At 44.3% G+C, this 20,510-nt stretch overlaps 1 protein-coding gene across 1 annotated transcript; it reads right to left on the reverse strand.

Annotated features, from left to right (window-relative positions):
- Positions 1-10,622: 10,622 nt before the first annotated feature.
- LOC110260665 (keratin, type II cytoskeletal 6A-like) lies at positions 10,623-16,168 on the reverse strand. The gene is made up of 9 exons (XM_021091687.2): positions 15,582-16,168; positions 14,156-14,370; positions 13,753-13,813; positions 13,500-13,595; positions 13,209-13,373; positions 12,611-12,736; positions 11,632-11,852; positions 11,380-11,414; positions 10,623-11,265 (listed from the first exon to the last, which is right to left on the reverse strand). Exons 1-9 carry the CDS (start codon positions 16,095-16,097, stop codon positions 11,024-11,026), a joined length of 1,677 nt encoding a protein of 558 aa, XP_020947346.1. The 5' UTR covers positions 16,098-16,168; the 3' UTR covers positions 10,623-11,023.
- Positions 16,169-20,510: the final 4,342 nt, after the last annotated feature.

Here is a 20,510-nt window from a genome sequence, read left to right on the forward strand (position 1 = left end):
ATGACCACTATGGAGAACAGTGTGGAGGTACCTTAGAAATCTATATGTAGAACTACCATATGACCCAGCAATCCCACTCTTGGGCATATATCCGGACAAAACTTTCCTTAAAAAAGACACATGCACCCCGATGTTCATGCAGTTCTGTTCACAACAGCCAAGACATGGAAACACCCAAATGTTCATTGACAGATGATTGGATTAGGAAGAAGTGGTATATACACAATGGAATACTACTGAGCCATAAAAAAGAATGACATAATGCCATTTGCAGCAACATGGATGGAACTAGAGACTCTCATACTAAGTGAAGTAAGTCAGAAAGAGAAAGACAAATACCATATGATATCACTCATATCTGGAATCTCATGTACAGCACAAATGAACCTTTCCACAGAAAAGAAAATCATGGACTTGGAGAATAGACTTGTGGTTGGGAGGGAGTGGGAGGGCTTGGGAGCTTGGGGTTAACAGATGCAAACTACTGCTCTTGGAATGGATTTACAATGAGATCCTGCTGTGTAGCACTGAGAACTATGTCTAGATACTTACAACTGGAGCATGACATGACAATGGGAGAAAAAATTATGTGTACATGTATGTGTAACTGGGTCTCCATGCTGCACAGAGGAAAAAAAAAGTGTGTTGGGGGAAATAACAATAAAAAATAAAAAAGAAACCAACATGAAAAAGAAACCTTCAGTAATGACAATGGTATGGCTGCACAAAGAGATGAATGGAATAGAAGAGAAAATATGTGAATTTAGCATGGAATAAAAGTTGTATTTCAATGGGGGGAGGGGAGGAGGATATATTTTTATGTAATTAAAATGTACAAAAGGGAAAAGAACATTTACCCAAATTCCTACTCCTCAGAATCAACCACTATTCATATTTTGACTTACGTATTTGTTTTCACTCTTTTCTCCATGTTAACGTTGTTTAATAAATCACATACATAATAAATAAACACAATTTGTCATTTAGAACAATCCATGGCTCAAGTTCTGGCTAAAATGGCCAACTAGCTGTACTGCTCGCTCTCTCTCCCAGGATCAAGACTGAGTAATTAGAGAGACACATAAAAGCCATGGGTGCCAGGAAACACCAAAGATGACTCACTCTTGTGAGAAACCCCAGGGGTGCTCAAGGCTGTTTGAGCTGATTTGTGTGGGGGCAGGTGGGTGGCTGTAGCCTGGAGATGTCCCTGAGGTAGCAGGGAGGGGGCGGTTTGGAGGGAAAGATCTTAGGTGTGTCCTTGCCTATCGTCTGCCCCTTCACAATAGACATTTGGAGCGGCAACCCAACCACCAGCGCCCTTGTCTGTAGTTCAATATGTCTGTAGTTCATAGGAATGGTTGTCATACTTAGCAAATAAAAATATAAGATATGCTGTTCAATTTTAAATTCAGATTGACAACAGATATTTTTTTAACATAGGTAATTCCATACAGTACTTGAGGCACAGTTCTGCTAAAATATTTTTGTTGTTTACGTGAAATTCAAGTTTAACAAGGCATCCTCCATTTTTTCAGGTGACCCTATTCATAGATGGCTGGAGTAGTAATGCCTGGCCTGAGTGTCAAGCTGCTGACAAGTAGTGGCCTTCACAGACCTGGTGACTCATCAGATCCTGACTCCAGGGTGGCCAGGGAGACACGTATGTGACTTTTTTGGTATGGAGCTTCTCACTTGGGGAGGGAGAACCAGAGCCTGAGCCTGGTTCATTGGGAGGTTTCATCCCAGTTTTTGGGATTTTGTACAGCTTGGCCGTTCCTAAGCTCTGCTTCAATCATGCCCTTGATTCAAACCCTATAGCTACATAATAGCCGTATAGGGAGATCACCAGTCCCAAGAAGTCTCCCCCACTAGGCTTCTGCCTAGTGACCTGGTCAACAGCAAGACCCTTGCCGACCTGTGGACAACCATGGAATAAGGCTAGATTGCAACTTGATATGCGACCAAGGCTGAGGGTCTCTGCTGTGGCTTCGAATTAGCAAAAGGTATTATCACTGTACTGATTATTTGTTCTCATGGAAATTTTTCTTGCTTTTTATTCTCCTGCACACAGATAGGACCTGGTAGGAGTTTCTGTCATGGCTCAGTCGTAACAAACTCGACTACTATTCATGAGGATGTGGGTTTGATCCCTGGCCTCGCTCAGAATCCGGCGTTGCTATGAGCTGTGAAGTAGGTCGCAGATGAGGCTCAGATCCCGAGTTGCTTCGGCTGTGGCATAGGCTGTCATCTGAAGCTCTGATTTGATTCCTAGCCTGAGAACTCCCATATGCTGCACCTGTGCTCCTCCGCCAAAAAACCTGAAAAAAAAGCCCACAAACCAAAACCCAAACCAAAAAACAAAAAACCCCCTCCAAATCAGATAGGACCTGGTAGAGAAAGCCCGATTCTAGAATGAGCTTGAGTAAACATGGCTTAAAAAATTGAGAGTCTCTTTCTTTCTTTCTTTCTTTCTTTCTTTCTTTCTTTCTTTCTTTCTTTCTTTCTTTCTTTCTTTCCTTTCTTTTCTTTCTTTCTTTCTTTCTTTCTTTCTTTCTTTCCTTTCTTTCTTTCTTTCTTTCTTTCTTTCTTTCTTTCTTTCTTTCTTTCTTTCTTCCTTCCTTCCTTCCTTCCTTCCTTCCTTCCTTCCTTCCTTTCTTTCTTTCTTTCTTTCTTTCTTTCTTTCTTTCTTTCTTTCTTTCTTTCTTTCTTTCTTTCTTTCTTTCTTTCTTTTGTCGTTTTAGGGCCGCTCCCACAGCATGTAGAGTTCCCAGGCTAGGTAGGGGTCCAATTGGACACTGACAGCTGGGAAGATTTGAGTAAACCTCTAACATCTATTTTGCTTGTTGAAGTTTGTATAGAAGTTTACACTGAAAATGGCTTTTGGACAGCCTATCACAGGAAGAGTATGTTCCCAGCCAGGACCACCTCTCTGCTAATCTGAGTGCCGTGTGACAACAGGGACCATTTTTCTATCTCACTTTTGCCAACAGTACTTCAAAGAAAAGTCTCTAAATGACACTATTTGGAGGTTTTTAAAATTTATTTCATTGACTTTTTTGACAGCTTCATTTTGTTTCAATGTTATGAAGAGATAATTTATAGACAGTCAAATCCACTGTTTTTAGGTGTACAGCTTTATGAATTTTAACCAGCATGTGTCAAGAGGAGTTTCTCAGTGGAAACCAAGTATCTCTGGGTAAAAGGAAATCCATGGCAACTCATTCTGCACTATGTGACTGTAAATCCATCCACCAAGATTTGGGGATGCGCCTTTTCTTTACTGCTACTTTTGATTGATACAGCTCAGATGTTATGTGGAAGCAATAGCTTTGTGGCAAAAGTCTGTACCTATCACAGAGAGGGATCTGGCGTTTCACCTGCCTCCCATCTAGCCTCTGTTGGGTCAGTGCGATGTTTTCCTGGTGGCGAGTGGGCACGGTGGGGGATGTGTCTGAGGGAGATCAGGCTGGGGACCTACCAAGCCACCAGATGATAGAGGTAGAAAAACAACACCCTCAGTTATCAGATCATGCTTGTATAGCTTCCAAAACCCTGGTTTCCCATTCTTTCCTAATGCTTTTTGAACAACTCCATTTTGAGAAAAAGCCTCCAGTGGCAGAGGGCTGAATAGCAGTTGGTAGTCACCCATCCACAGGATAACTGAATAGCACACGATGTTGACCGACAGAGTTGGGTATGAAGCAAGGTTAGCTGTCAGTGGGGCTGACAGAGGACCAGTGTGTGAGATGAGATAGTCTCAGTACATGACCATCAACACAATCTAGTGCAGAATCATTGTATTAGAAATCTGTTTTAGGAAGTTCCTGTCATGGCTCAGTGGTAATCAACCCGACTAGTATCTATGAGGATGAGGGTTCGATTGCTGGCCTTGCTCAGTGGGTTAAGGATCTGGCATTACCATAGCTGTTGTGTGGGTCACAGATGCAGCTCAGATCTGGTGTTGCTGTGGCTGTGGTGTAGGGCAGCAGCTGTAGCTCTGATTCGACCCTTAGCCTGGGAACTTCCATATACCGCAGATGCAGCCTTGAAAAGCAAAAATAAATAAATAAATAAATGAATGAATGAATGAATGAATGAAAGAAAGAAATCTGTTTTATTCAATGTGACAAAAGAAAGCAAAGAGAGCAGAGAACAATATTATAAGGCTATAACTGCACCTGAGAGGATGCTGTCGATGCCATTTAGGAACACTACAAGGGGAGATAACTTACACATTCTGTGGGGAACTCCCGAGTCCAGCTAGAACAGGTAGGGCCATTAAAATTATAGGAAAGATTCCCTACTCTGTTGGCATGATCTGGTTTGGGTTTGGTTTTCGAGAGGGACAGAGGTCATTTTCTTCCCAGAATCGTAGTGGACCAATAAAACTGAAAATAAGATGAGAACATCAATAGGATGTTGACATATCTTTATGACACTGATTGTTGACCTTCCGATGGTGAATAATGGAAACCTGAGTGAAGTAGGTCTAGACAGAGGAAATGAGGACTTAGCACCTTGAGCTCTAACTCATAAGTCAAGAGATGTCAGAGGCTGGAGAGAAGCAACAACCTGAGGAAAGGGTGATGCATTTGGACAGGGGACCTGGGACAACGTGGGACCAAGAACCAATGGGAGGACTTCAATGCCTTTGGCTCTTCCTGCTGGAGGAGGAGGAGGTGGTGTATCTGATGGTGGAACTGCTTCCCTGAGTGGAGCTGAGACCACTTCTCAGGGCTCTACCACTGCCAGAACTGAAGCCACCTCCAAGGCTGTGACCACTGCTGTAGGAGTAGCCACTGCCTTCACCCAGGCCTAAGCCACTGCCGCTACTGCTGCCATTGCTGTATCACTCGAGATGGTAAACCTCACATGGCCGCTATCTATCTCAGATTGGTCTCTGGATATATGTATGAACTCATTAGTCTCCTGCTTGATGTTGTACAGGTCATCCCTTTGTCTGTCTACCTTGACCTGCATCTCCTTATACTGTAGTCTAGAAGATTAGAGAAGTAGTGTGCATGAGGGGAGGGGCAGTGTGTATGAGCTTTCAAATGAAAACAATGACTTTCAATTCATTTAATAAACTAATTCCAAATGATGTGACATCTCCTTCAGAAAAAGTAGACAGCCCAAGATTATTTGCTGCTTCACAATTGAATAGTTCTGTTCAATCACTGAACACTTGGTTTTACAATAACCTGGTGATGTCCTTCATGATTCACAATCAGGAAGGTATTGAAGGCAAAACTTAATAGCACAATGTCATTAACTCCTTTTTTCTTCTTTACTCAATAGGCTTCATTATAAATTCTTTGGCTACATGAACTGAGCAACGATGGACCTCTTATGAAATCATCTAGTGTCTTTGTACTCCAGAGTCCATTCAAAACGCCACAGTAGTCAGGTGTCCCTGAGTGTAACCATCTGGGAGGGGCAGGTGGCTCCCCTATTGCTGGTGACTGCTCACCTTGGTCTAGTGTAAGGATTTGATCTCAGTTCGCCTTCTTTGAACGATTCTCTCATAAAGGGTATTGACCTCAGAGATGATGCTATCCAGGTCCAGTTAGGGCTGTTGTCCATGGAAAGGACCACAGAAATAGCTGAGGTGTGGCTTGAGTCTGAGAACACTCCTACAAGATATGGATTGTTAATACCTCTGCTTCCAGTGATGCACCTATGAGCTCAAACTCTCAACTATTCTATCCACCTAGACTCTTAAGCAGAAAAATAAACAAACCAATAAACAGGGTGAGGTGCATACCATCTCAAAGTTGGAACATAAGAGATCAATCTGATTGCTAAGGATATTTATCTTGGTTGAAATTCAACCTTATCCATGCAGCATCCATATCCTGGGAAAAGAGGAACAGAGCTGATCCCAGCTCATCCAATATCTTCCAGTTCATCCAATATCTTCTCCCAGGTGTGAGCTCTTCCAGCCTTCAACAAAGGGACATCGACACCCAATCTTGCTAAATCCACCTTCTTCAAGATTACAGACTGCGGGCTTGTTGATTTCTCATTTATATCTAGAAGAAGAGAATGAAGAGAGATGCTTGAGCCAGTGAGTAAAGGATTTGAAAAAGCCTGCCTTGACCCAACATTTTTCATTAAATGAGTAATTCTTTTTTTTTTGTTTTTTGGTCTTTTGTCCATTTAGGGCCGCACCCGCAGCATATGGAGATTCCCAGGCTAGGGGTCTAATCGGAGCTGTAGCCGCCAGCCTACACCACAGCCACAGCAATGCAGGATCCAAGCCGCGTCTGAGACCTATACCACAGCTCACAGCAATGCCGGATCCTTAGCTAACTGCGCGAGGCCAGGGATCAAACCCGCAACCTCATGGTTCCTAGTCAGATTCATTTCTACTGCGCCATGATGGGGACTCTAAATGGGTAATTCTTAAATTGAACTATCAATCTAAGGAGCCTATGAAGTGACTACTCTCTCATCTTCTCCCCTAGTGTATATTTGGAAGTCCAATGCACATTTTATTCATTCAGATTTTTCTTAGGCAACAATTTATAATTTTCACTTCCACTGGATATTTTTCCTAAACAATCATGCCCACAACTGGACCTGGTCACTCAATAGACTTGAAATGTGGGCTTTAGGAAACTGAGTTCATTTCTCTCCTATAGTTCACTAGTTCTTGAAGTCCTCCACCAGGCCCTGCTTGTGTCTGAGCTCCAAGTCCAGGCAGCCACCCAAAACAAGAAGAAGTTCCTTTTACCTCCTGAAGTTGTTGATGTGCTGCTCGAACATAAGGACCAGGTTCAGTCTCACAGGCTTGGATCTCTGCTCCTGAAGGAAGGTCCACTTGGTGTCCGGGGTCTCGTTCTGCTGCTCCAGGAACCACATCTGGAGGAAAGCAAGATAGTCATTTGCAAGACATAGAAAGAAAGTAAGAAGTACCGGTATTAGTAGGTGTCCAAGCAGAATGGTGCTGGGCTACTAAGAAAATGTACAGAGGCTCAGACTGGGAGTTAAACTCCCCTGATTTTCCTTCTCAAGATGTGGCAGATCTTGCTGACAAAACTCTCCCACAGATCTTTGAGCTATTCCTGCCCTATACATTATTGTGCCTGTCAGTGATTTTTCATTTCTTCCTCTCTTTCTCTTGACAAGTAGAATAAAAAAATGCAATTTAAAATAGCTTTTACTTGATATAGTGTTTGGGGCTTTTATTTTCCATATATCTCAGTAAAAGGAATGCTAAAAGTTATGTAATGATTAGATTCTAATCAAAACTCCCATTTAGTGCATGTATCTCTTCTAAAACACTCTTAGATGGTCATGTTCTGATTCTAGAACAATCTCTTTTATAAATATTTGCACACCTCAAATGTTTCTTTTTCTCATGTGGTCAGAAATTAATTTTATTTTTCTTTTCTTCTCTTTGTTTTAAATTTACTTCCTATTGAAAAGATAGCCAGAGCACAAGAGCAGGTTGTGAGTGGCCCTTTTTCGGTATCCCATCTGAGACTCTTTAGTGGTCGACATCAACCCATTCCATCTCTGTTTCCTTTATCTTTGCTTCAGTGGTATCAAGAGTTGAGAATTCTTTCTAGGCAGGAATGAGAGACCTTCAAAGGATCAGCAGTTCTAAGTGATTTCTATCACCTTCCGCCTCTCGTCCACATGGATGTCCTGCATCCCAGTGGAAAGCTGGCCTGAGTCCCATCCTCCTCCCCCCCTACCCCTGCTGCCCCCCCCATCCCTGCCTGTTAGGACATTAGTTAGATCTCTAATCTGGGGACTGAAATCCAAGTGGTGCTCCAGGCTCACTTAATCAATAAAGAAGGCAAACTAACTAACTAACTTTCTTTCTTTTTCATTCTTTCTTTTTTTCTCTCTTCCTCCCTCCCTTCCTTCCTCTCTCCCTGTTTTTCTTTCCTTCCTGCTTGCTTGCTTTCTCTCTCTCTTTCTTTCTTTCTCTCTTTCTCTCTCTCTCTCTCTTTCTTTATTGCCCCACCTGCCACGTTTGGAAGTTCCTAGGCTAAGGGTCAAATTACAGCTGCAGCTGCTGGCCTATGCCACAGCCATGGCAATATGGGATCTGAGCCGCATCTGAGACCTATGCCACGTCTTGCAGCAACACTGGGTCCTTAACCCACTGAGCAAGGCCAGGGATCAAACACACATCTTCATGGTTACTATGTTGGATTCTTAACTTTCTGAGCCACAATGGGAACTCCTTCAGCTACTGTTGTGGATGGTGATTTTCTTCTATACCAGGAGTTGAAACAGCAACAGTAACAACAACAACAACAAAGCCAAAATAACAAACTGAGAAAAATCACCTCTCCTGGTATTTGCATATTGTCCCTGAGACAGGCTGCTCCTTGACCACTGAGCATGGCTTGCTCTGAACCTAGAGATCTGCCCAAGGTAAATGCTCAAAATCTTCTCAAGAATTTTCTGAGCATGTGTCTTGCCTGGATATAGGCATGGTTATCTAAATTCTCCTATATACACAACTGCTTTTGAAGGTCTTCATTTCCCAAAGATTCTCACTCCAGATTAGCTTCTAGACATTAGATGGTCAGAGGATCTATTGTGTATCTTCTACTGTGGCCTCTTGCCCCAGGCCTCTGTGAGTTTGTGTCTGCCCTGTGGTTTATACTAGCTGTACCTGCTGTTTTCTTGACTGCATTTGGATTTATGTGACACAAGGGTAAGAACCTTGCATCATTTCTTCAGGAATCCCTCAGGCATGTTTGAAGAGACTTTCACAGTAATTTGCAAATAGTCTGTACCTGCTCTTTTTGGTTCAAGATGCGTGGGCTGGGTGGTGGCATGTGGGGGAGGGGAGCAAAGAGGTTTGAGTGGGGCCTGGAAAGTGGGAGGGAGGCTGGAGAAAAGTTTGGGAATAAGGCTGCTGGCTGCTCACCAGGTAGAGGGGAGGGCACATGCTAGGGAAATTGTCACCAAGCTTTGTTATAAATTTGAAGATGTATATTTTTGATTGGGCATTTGGTTGGTTATTGTAAACTTTGTTTTCCAGAGCTCCCACAAAGTTCAGACAGCTTCTGGTTGCTTCTTCCATATTTTCTTGGCAGAAGGAGAGTTTGAAGTTCTCCAGTCTGACATTATCCTAACCACACCCTCACTGTGAGATTTTAATTAGATAAATCTGTATATACAGATTATTTTGCAATCTTCTTATTTTTTCATTGCTGTATTCTATACATTTTTCCTGGTCAGTTATTCCCTTTCTATTATACCTCATTGGTACATAAAAATAGGAATATTAAGTGGCCTTAGATTTCAGAACCTGGTCACCACACTTGCTGCTGGGGAAATTCTGGGCAGAGAGTGAGGGGGTACTCACTTAAGAGGCAAATTTTTTGGTCATGAGGTGAGCACAGAAGGATACTGATACAACAGGATGCAGAAGTATTTCCTCTATGTTATTAAACCCAAGACACTTTCCTTCGTGATGTAAGAGCCTGGGGGCGAGGGAGGTAATAATTGCTGAAACTGGGACCAGTGTGGCCAAAAGGCAGCACAAATGAATGATGAGCCATGCACCACATCTTGAGACTTCATTACACAGTCAGAGAAGTCACACCAGGCCAGGGTACGCCAGAGGGGAGATGAAGGATCACCTTACCCCCTTCGTGAGAGTCTTAGTGTATGAGAAGGTGAGAATTTCCATTCTTATTTTGCTGTGACAATTTAAGAATCCAGCATCTGGGAGTTCCTGTCATGGCGCAGTGGAAACAAATCCAACTAGGAACTGTGAGGTTGTGAGTTCAATCCCTGGCCCTGCTCAGTGGGTTGAGGATCCGGCATTGCCATGAGCTCTGGTAGGTCGCAGACGCAGTTCGGATCCCATGTTGCTGTGGCTGTGGCATGGGCCAGTGGCTACAGCTCCGATTAGACCCCTAGCCTGGGAACATCCATATGCCAAGAGTGTGGCCCTAAAAAGACAAAAAGACAATCAATCAATCAATCAATCAATAAAAGAATCCAGCATCTGAATTTTGTTCATAAGTCTTTGGATGCTGAATTTGACAGTAATAGTGATTAAATTTTTCCGGCTGTGAGGATAGTTGGAAGTCACATTCACAGACACACCTTCCTGCATTTGAACCATTTCCTCGAGATATATTTCTAGAAGTAGAATTGCACTTGAGAAGTATGCACTTTCATGTCCCTTGATACCCCTTGTCAGGCAAGTTTTTTGGTCATGAAGTTAATTCTAAGGAAAAAATCAAATACCTTACTGTCTCATAAAATGTTCTTTTGCTCTGATTGGCCAGACATATCTTCTCCAAATGGGCCTTTAGGGTTGATCCCTGGGGGCTGAGGTGCAGTGGTCTTAGAGACAAAAGAGAGAACTAAGCCATTACTAACTATTACAAGCAATACAAAGAAGTGTATACACGATGATGGACCAGATTCCTCCAACTGCACTAGCCAAACATTTAGATGAAATCCTACCTGGGAAGGCCATCTGAGAATTAGGGTGCCAAAATGTTGGCAGTTGTGATTCAATTAAGGAAGAGAGTGAAATACAAAGGGACTGGAAATATCTTTACTACATGAACCTGCATTTGTTGGATAAAATGATTGAAACCACTGATGACAAATCAAGGCAATGAAATAATGCATTGTATTATAAATCTGCTTTATTTAGCAATTACAAGTGAGCAGAGAACAGAGGAAGCATCACAGGGATCCAGACCCTGTACATCATAGAACTAGTCATTTGTGCTTTCATGAAGAGAAGACTCAACAACTGTAAGATGGGGAATCCTGGACAACTGGAGAGCAAGGGGAATTGCTCGGATCTGGATCAGAACCCAGGCAATGACCTTCCAGTGTTGAGCAATGAAAGCTCAGGTGGAGCAGGTGTTGGCAGAGAGGAGGGGAGGGCACGCAGCAACCTCACATTCTAACGCTAAGAGTAAGAGAAGAAGGAAGCAGGAGAGAGGAAGCATCGGGAGGAGAAGGCAGTCCAGCTGGAGAGGGGGCCAGAGACGTTGTGGGACCAAAAGCACATGGCAGAACTTCAGTGCCTGTAGCCCTTCCTGCTGGAAGAGGAGGAGGTGGTGGTGGTGTATTTGATGGTGGAACTGCTGCCCCCAGAGGAGCTGAGGCCACCTCCTATGGCTCTGCCACTGCCAGAACTGAAGCCACCTCCAAGGCCGTGACCACTGCTGTAGGAGTAGCCACTGCCTCCACCCAGGCCCAAGCCACTGCCGACACCGCTGGCACCGCCATAGCCGCTGGAGACGGTGGACTGCACCACAGCTGTGGAGGGAAGGGACAAGATCAGCACAAGACACGCTGACCCATTCATTCTGCCAGACTGAGTCCCATCAGAAGAGCACAAGGACAAGGGAGGGGGCACGCAAAGCTACTTACAGATGTTGACTTGTCCAACACCTTCCCCATTCAGCCTAGGAGAGAGGAGACACGGCCATCATGAGACCTGAGAGTCACAGCTGGACTGCTGTGCACACCCCTTTGTGAGGAGAGTCCGTGGGGAATGCTCTTCCTAAGTGGTTTTCTGAGGGTAGCATCATGGCCAAGACTAGACGGCCTTCGGCTTGAGCTCGTGACTGGATGTCTTGGCGATGGCCCCAGATGTTTGAGGGGGTTGTGTGAGTTACCCACCTGCACTCCTCGCCTTCCAGCAGCTTCCTGTAGGTGGCAATCTCCACGTCCAGGGCCAGCTTGGTGTTCATGAGCTCCTGGTACTCCTTCAGCAGCCTGGCCATGTCCTGCTTGGCCTTCTGCAGGGCATCCTCCAGCTCGGCCAGCTTGTTCCTGGCATCCTTGAGGGCCATCTCCCCACGCTGCTCGGCATCAGCGATGGCAGACTGCAGGCTGGTGCACTAGAGGACAAGATAAGCAGAGGGAACTAGCAACCTGATCTCCAGAGCAGACTAACCATGGTACCTCCTTCCCACTTCGGAAGAGTTCTGGAGCGAGGACCCTTTGGTCGAGTCTTTGTCGGTTCTGCAAACCTTAACTAGCCTAGGAGAGACTAGAGAAAACCTATGCCCTTCTGTGTGGAGCATCGTAGTGAGGATGGGCTGGTGACTGCTGGAAGATAGCACAGCAGATACAAGATCAGGGGACACGGGACGGAATAGATCCACTGGATTGTTTGGAATGTTGACGGCGGATGCTCATTCGCTTAGGCGATGTCACAAACATTCTCTGGGAGGTGGTGATTTGACATTAAACTGTGGAGACCTTGCTTCCCTTCCAACTCATATTTTTGGACAGTGCTTATTTTGATCCTTGTCTTTCCAAGACTTTCTTTTTCACATTTATTCGGAGTGATTTTTCAGCAATCTTCCTCACTCTTTCTGGCTGGTTCTTTTCTCTACCGGCTTGTTTCTTACATGTGTTCTCTTTTCAGTGCCTCTAGACTATATCTTTGTACCACGGGCCCTATCAGGATTGGGCCCGTCATGAGTTTACTACATGCCCCTTGGCTGAAGTCCTTAGGAACTCACTGAGGGGGTAACTGTGTGCCTTCCTCTCCCTGCTGGCCCCTCAGTGCAAGAAATTTCCCAAATGTGGCTGATGCATGCCTGCTGGTCTAAAAAAAACAATGGTTTAAGCTCCATGGTCCCCACCATACCTGCTTCTTGACGTGGTCGATCTCAGACCGCAGCCTCTGGATCATGCGGTTGATCTCGGAGATCTCCTGCTTGGTGTTGCGCAGGTCATCTCCGTGCCTGCCCGCTGTGACCCGCAGCTCCTCATACTATAAGCCAGAGGGAGAGAGGGTGTTTTACGTGGGCTTCACGTGGCAATGGTGACTGCCACGCATTTAGCAAATTAATGCTCCTAGCTTTCCCACGAGACGTTTTAGGAAAAGGGACACCACAAGATCATTGCTGTTCTACACCCACGGCAGACCATCCCTGCCAGGACCACTGACTGCCTAGTTCACTCCAGGGTCAAGAGTGTTCTGCGTGGTTTCTGAGAACCAGCGTCAGGGTGAAGCCGACACAAAGATCTTATCTACAGTAGCTTTTGTCTTGCCTTTGGGTTCTTTGGTTTCCTAGACTTGGACCTAACTACTGCAAAGATCTCCTCTGTTAGGGCAGGGGGCGCATCGCTGTGAGAGGACCCCAGCTTCCTAGAAGGAGATTTCCCCAGGGAAGTCTGTAGCCATGGTGGCCTTCAAGGAGGAGGCCCAGGGAGGCTTCATCAGCTGCCCCCGCACCACCCACCTTGGACTGGTACCAGGACTCAGCCTCAGCCCGGCTCCTCTGAGCAATGTCCTCATATTGGGCTTTGACTTCAGCGATGATGCTGTCCAGGTCCAGGTTGCGGTTGTTGTCCATGGAGAGGACCACAGACGTGTCTGAGATGTGGGTTTGCATCTGAGCCAGTTCCTGCAGAACGCGACATCCTTAGATTGTCTTTGCCTGTGACATTTACAGACGTACCCGAGCCCAAGCTTTCCATCCCTCTCAGAGTCTCGTCAGAGTGACTCGAGCAAGGTGAGGGGAGATGCTTACTGCGTCATAGAAGGCTCTTAGGAAGTTGATCTCATCTGTGAGAGAGTCGACCTTGGCTTGTAGTTCAACCTTATTCATGTAGGCAGTATCCACATCCTGAGAAAGAAGACCAAAACTGACAGTCAGATGAACCCTCCTTCCCAGTCTAGCCACCTTTTGGTCTCCCTGCTTATTCTTCTCTTGGCTGCGGGCAGGGACCCAGAGTGCTCTCTTTCTGCAAAGAAGCATGAACCCCCGACCTTACTCAGCTCACCTTCTTCAGATTCACAAATTCATTCTCGGCCGCTGTGCGCTTGTTGATCTCGTCTTCATACCTGGAATTAGAAAGGACGAGACGTACTTGAGCCAGTGGTGAAGCTGATACACAACAGACACCCTGGGACCCCAGTCTCCCCGAGTGGGATATCCAAATGGAACTTTCCTGCCCGCAAGCCTAAGAGATGAGCTCTGTGGTCCCGAAATGGGTTATTTCTTTACTCGCCCCACCCACCTGGCTGGCCCTGTTGTTCTTTTGGGTCTGGGTATAGGCAGTGATTTTGGTTTCATTTCCATGGCCATATTTGCCTGGGAATCATGCCCTCATGTGGACCTGGTCATCCAAGAGACTTGCAGTGTGGGCTTCAGGAAACTGAGCCCCCTTCTCTCCTGTCACTCACTTCTTCTTGAAGTCCTCCACCAAGTCCTGCATCCCCCTGAGCTCTGAGTCCAGGCGGCCTCTCTCCCCCAGGATGCTGTCCAGCTGTCTCCTGAGGTCGTTGATGTACTGCTCGAACAAAGGCTCCAGGTTCTGCCTGACAGTCTTGATGCCCTGCTCCTGCAGCAGGGTCCACTTGGTGTCCAGCACCTTGTTCTGCTGCTCCAGGAATCGGACCTGGAGGAAGAGCAGATGGTTATTTGCCAGACGAAAGTTGGAAGAGAGAGATGTGAGTTGCCTGGTCCCCAAGCAGACCTGGGTGGTCTCCGTGAGGCTGGGCTACTCCAGAGCATGTACAGAGACTCAGGCTGCCAGTTGTGTTTTCCTTGACAGCACATAGCTATCACTGGCTATGTTCTTCCTTGAAGTTTTAAGGTACCTTCCTCTAAGGTATGGAGGCTGTCACTGTCTTTCCAAGTTTTTTTTTTTTTTTTTTTTTGGTCTTTTGTTGTTGTTGATGCTATTTCTTGGGCCGCTCCCGCGGCATATGGAGGTTCCCAGGCTAGGGGTTGAATCGGAGCTGTAGCCACTGGCCTACGCCAGAGCCACAGCAACGCAGGATCCGAGCCGTGTCTGCAACCTACACCACAGCTCACGGCAACGCCGGATCGTTAACCCACTGAGCAAGGGCAGGGACTGAACCCGCAACCTCATGGTTCCTAGTCGGATTCGTTAACCACTGCGCCACGACGGGAACTCCCCAAGTTTCTTTTATTCCTCTTCATAAGCACAGTCACAGACTAGTTCACAGTAGTGTTTCTTTGGTGTATTGCACAGTTTTCTTGGAAATTATACCTCCATTAAAGTGTTCCCAGATATGTAGAAACTCACGATCAATTTTGAATCCTATTAATAACTGAATTCCAGTTTATTTTCCCATTCAGTGCATGAGTCTCCTCTGAAACCAACTCCCTTAATAGTCAAAATCTGGTTCTGCAGATTGCGTATCTCTATGGATATGTACTTCGTTCTGAGTCTTTTTTCCCCCTAGAATTTCCTTTTCTCTTTTATTTTCGTTCCTCTTGTTTCCCCCCTCTGTAGGGCTCTAGAGCAGTTTCCACTGTAATTCTGTTTTTAATTTGTGAGACCCTTCAGAAGGTCAGGCTAACCCGTTCCTTGCCCTCCTTCCCTTTCCTTTGCTTCAGGGTTATCAAGAGCTGAGAATTCTTTCCAGGCAGAAATGAGAGACCTCCAAGGGATCGGCGGTTCTGAACGATTCCCATCACCTCCTGCCTCCTGTCCACACAGAGCCTGTCCTGCATCCCAGTGGAGAGCTGGCCTGAGTCCCCTCCTCCCCGTGTCCTGAGTCTCTCCCTGGTAGGACTCATGGGTTGGTTCTTTAGTCTGGGGGCTGAAATCCCAGTGGAGGGCAGGTGCTCCAGGCTCACCTTGTCGATGAAGGAGGCGAACTTGTTGTTGAGGGTCTTGATCTGCTCCCGCTCCTCGGTCCTCACCCGCTGGATGGTGGGGTCGATTTGCAGGTTCAGAGGGGTGAGGAGATTCTGGTTGATGGTGACCTCTTGGATGCCTCCGGGGGGGCACACAGGGAAGCCAGAGCCCCCATAGCCCCCAACAAAGCCAGCTCCACCACCGAGCCCAAAGCCACCACTACCAGCACCAAAACCAAATCCACTCCTGGCTCCACCTCCAAAGCCGAAGCCAGCCCCAACTCCGCCGCCATATCCACCAGCGATGGAGATCCTCTTGGAGCCGCCCAGGCTATAGAGGCTGCGGCTGCCAAAACCAGCTCCTCCACACACTCCAGACAGGCCGCCACTGCCCCTGGAGCGGGACACGGAGACAGTGCTGAAGCCAGAGCGGCAGACCCCGGGGACTCTGGCTGAGCTGGCACTGAAGCCCCGGCGGCCGCTGCTTTGGCTCTTCACGATGGATTTGCAAGACATGGTTCCTGAGGATGAGAAGGCTGAAGAAAGGCGTGAGAGGTGGAGGGTAGAGCTGAGGGGAGCAGATCTGTGAGAGGAGCTTCCCAGCAGCAGCTTATATATGGAGAAGAGGGGCTGGGCTCAGTGACCTGCTGATTGGGAAGGGCTGGGCTTTGCAAACAGTGAGATCACATCTGGGTTATTAGAAATGTTATGAAATATGAGGATTGCATTTTTGGTTTCCTTTAGTCAGGGAAAATTTCTCCTGCCTTCCAGCTTTGACTTGATTTCAGTACAATAAGACTATTCTCAACTCACTGAGCTGGGAGTTAGTCACTGTCTTACAGAAAGATTTATACGTTATGCGTGTGTGTGTGTGTGTGTGTGTGTGTGTGTGTGTGTGTGTGTGTGTGTCTGTGTGAGAGAGAGATAGACTAATGTACTGAGGCTCTTCTCCACCTGGAGATTTTCCCAGGAGATATTGTAGATAAACTAAACCACAGGAGATATTGTAGATAAACTAAACCATTGCATATCCCTTAACTGTAATTATAATTCTTTTTATTGATATGAAATTTAAATACGAATTTTTTCTTTCACTTAAAATTTCACTCAGGTATGTTGAATAACAACATAATTAGGTGTATATATTGATCACTAAACTTTTAAAAATAATTATGTCATTGTCAACCTTACTTCTATACTCCCTCACAATTCCCTGTCAGTCCTAAAATATTTGAAAGGTAATCTCAGATATCATATCATTTCTTTAGTATATAATACTATATTTAGCCTAAATGACAGACTTTCAAAAATTAACCAAAATACCTTAAATTTTTGTATATTCATTAACACCAAGAAATGATGTTTAATATTCAATTAAACTTTTCTCTGTTCATTATATTTTATATTTTGATTGTCCTAATAAATATCCATGTAAACCCCACACATTGTATTTTGGTAATATGTCTTTTAAATAATGTCTTTAAAATAAATTAAATCCTTTAATCCCTCTTCAATTTTCCCCTCACTTTTTATTTGCAAAAGTCGCCAAGTTATTTTTCCTGTGAAGTTGTCCATTCTTGGAGTTTACCATTGCATGGTCATGATGTAGCCTGTAAGATGACTGTTAAAACTAGAAGCTGAAAAATCTATTTAAACATTCCAGATATAGATGTGCTAGAATTCCCATTAATATATTGAGTATTGTTATTTACACATTTATTTGCTTAAAAATTTTTTAAAAATTCATGTTTAAGGATGAAAAAATAAATATTCAAAGCCACTCCCCAGACACCCCATCTTGTATAGGGAGACAAGCAGTGTTCCTAGTTCCTGGTGTATCTCTCTAGTAACTTCACTTGGATGTTTTGTGCTTGTCCTGGGGTGTGTGTGATGCTCGTGTGTGTGTGTGTGTGTGTGTGTGTGTGTGTGTGTGTTTATGAAAGAGAGAGAGGGAAAGAACAGGAGAGATGGGAGGATGTATGTGGAGAGCAAGCCCATATGTTTTATTCATATATATGTATACATATAAAATACATATTCTCTTTTGCAATTATTATGTGGTATATGTACATTGTCTTCTATATCTATGTTTTCTCTCAATTTTCATGTAGCGCGCTATGATCACTATTTCACAACTGCTGTTTTCTCCATTATTTTGCATAGCATTGTCTTTTCCTCTTCTGCTACTTTCAGTTTGGCCTTCGTTTCTATCTTGGCTTTTCCTTCCCTCCTTTCTTCCTTCCTTCCTCTCTCTCTCTTCTCTTTTTCTGAGCTCTACTGGTTAATGTTTTAATTTTTTATTGTCTCACTCTATTGCCCCTTTGGTCTATTTTATCATGGTGTTATTTCATTGACTTTTTGAGTGATATTTTTGGTGACTTTTTTCTGTTCAGTGTTTCCTGTGTGCCCCTTATTTTCCCTTTTCCTTGTATTTTTTTTTTTAAAGGAAAATATCCTTTGTGGATCCTGAAATGGTTCCTTTCTCTTTTTTTTATTTTTTATTTTATTTTATTACTTTTTTTTTTTTTTTTTGTCTTTTCGACTTTTCTAGGGCCGCTCCCATGGCATATGGAGGTTCCCATTTTAGGGGTCTAATCAGAGCTGTAGCCACCAGCCTATGCCACAGCCACAGCAACTCGGTATCCAAGCTGTATCTGCGACTTACACCACAGCTCATGGCAATGCTGGATCCTTAACCCACTGAGTGAGGCCAGTGATTGAACCGGCAACCTCATGGTTCCTAGTCCGATTCGTTAACCACTGAGCCACAACAGGAACTCCTCTTTTTACATTCTTTTTTAAAAATATTCTTTGCGAAGTTCGGGTCATGGTCCAGTGGTTAACGAACACAACTAGTATCCATGAGGATGCAGGTTTAATCCCTGCCCTTGCTCAGTGAGTTAAGGATCCAGCATTGTTGTGAGCTGTGGTGTAGGTTGCAGACATGGCTCAGATCCCGAGTTGCTGTGGCTGTGGTGTAGGCCGGCAGCTGTAGCTCCGAATAGACCCCTAGCCTGGGAACCTCCATATGCTGTGGGTGCAGCCCTAAAAAGACAAAAGACAAAAAAAAATATTCTTTTCCATTATGGTTTATTACAGGATATTGAATATATTTCCCTGTGCTATACAGTAGGACTTTATTATTTATCCATTCTGTATATAATAGCTTACATCTGTTAACCTCAATCTCCCAATCCATCCCTCCCTCAACCCCCTCCCTCTTGGCAACCATGAGTCTGTTCTCTATGTCCATGAGTCTGTTTCTGTTTCATAGATAGTTTCATTTGCGTCATATTTTAGATTCCATGATAAGTTATAACATATAATATTTGTCTTTCTTTTTCTGACTTACTTCACTTAGTATGAGAATTTCTAGTTGCATCCATGTTGCTGTAAATGGCATTATTTCATTCTTTTTTATGGATGAGTAGTATTCCATTGTGTATATGTACCATATCTTCTTCTTCTTTTTTTTTTTTTTTTGTCTTTTTGCTGTTTCTTGGGCCATTCCCATGGCATATGGAGGTTCCCAGGCTAGGGGTCTAATCAGAGCTGTAGCCACTGGCCTATGCCAGAGCCACAGCAATCCGGGATCCAAGCCGTGTCTGCAACCTATACCACAGCTCATGGCAAAGCTGGATCCTTAACCCACTGAGCAAGGCCAGGGATCGAACCGGCAACCTTATGGTTCCTAGTCAGATTCGTTTACCACTGAGCCACAATGGGAACTCCTGTACCACATCTTCTTAATCCATTCATCTGTTGATGGATATTTAGGTTGTTTCCATGTCTTGGCTATTGTGAGTAGTGTTGTTATGAACATATGGGTGCATGTATCTTTTTGAATTGTAGTTTTGTCTGGATATATGCCAAGGAATGAGATTGCTGGATCGTGTGGTAGTTCCACATTTAGTTTTCTATGGAACCTCCATACTATTTTCCATAGTGGTTGTACCAATTTACATCCCCCCCAACAGTGTAGGAGGGTTCCCTTTTTGCCACACCCTCTCCAGCATTTATTATTTGTAGATTTATTAACGATAGCCTTTCTGACCAGTGTGAGGTGGTACCTCATTGTGATTTCGACTTGCATTTCTCTGATAATTAGTGATGTTGAGCATTTTTTCATGTGCCTGTTGGCCATCTGTATGTCTTCTTCAGAGAAATGTCTATTTAGGTCTTCTGCCCATTTTTCAATTGGGCTGTTTATGTTGAATAGAAGAGGTGAGAGTGGGTATCTTGTATTGTTCCAGATTTTAGCAGGAAGGCTTTCAGCTTTTCACTGCTGAGTATTATATTGGCTGTGGGCTTGTCATAAATAGTTTTATTATGTAGAGATATGTTCCTTCTATACCTGCTTTGGTAAAAATTTTTATCATGAATAGATGTTGAATTTTGTCAAATGCTCTTTATGCATCTATTGAGATGATCATGTTTTTTTTTGTCTTTTGTTTGTGTGGTGTATCACATCGATTGATTTGCTTATGTTGAGTCATCCTTGTGAACTTGGGATGCATCCTCTTGGTCATGAATCCTTTGAATCCTTTTTAATGTGCTGTTGAATTAGGTTTGCTAATATTTTCTTGAGAATTTTTGCATTTATGTTCATTAAAGATATTGGTTTGTAATTTTCTTTTTTGGTGCTTTCTTTGGTTTTGGTATCCGGTGATGTTGGCTTCATAGATTGTCTTTGGGAATGTTTCCTCCTCCTCCTTGGAAGAGTTTGGGAAGGATTGGTATAAATTCTTCTCTTTATATTTGGTAGAATTCACCTGTGAAGTCATTTTGTCCTAGAGTTTTGTTTGTAAGGAGTTTTAAAATTATAGATTCTATTTCACGTCTAGCATTTAGTCTGTTCAATTTGTCTATTTCTTCTTGATTCAATTTGGGCAGGCTCTTTGTTTCTAGAAACTTGTCTATTTCTTCCAG

The sequence above is a fragment of the Sus scrofa genome, chromosome 5, assembly GCF_054392235.1.
Source record: "Sus scrofa isolate SSC_HxYL_T2T_F1_AM1 chromosome 5, Sscrofa_HxYL_maternal_Yorkshire_Landrace_v2.0, whole genome shotgun sequence".
In the NCBI taxonomy this organism is placed as follows: Eukaryota; Metazoa; Chordata; class Mammalia; order Artiodactyla; family Suidae; genus Sus; species Sus scrofa.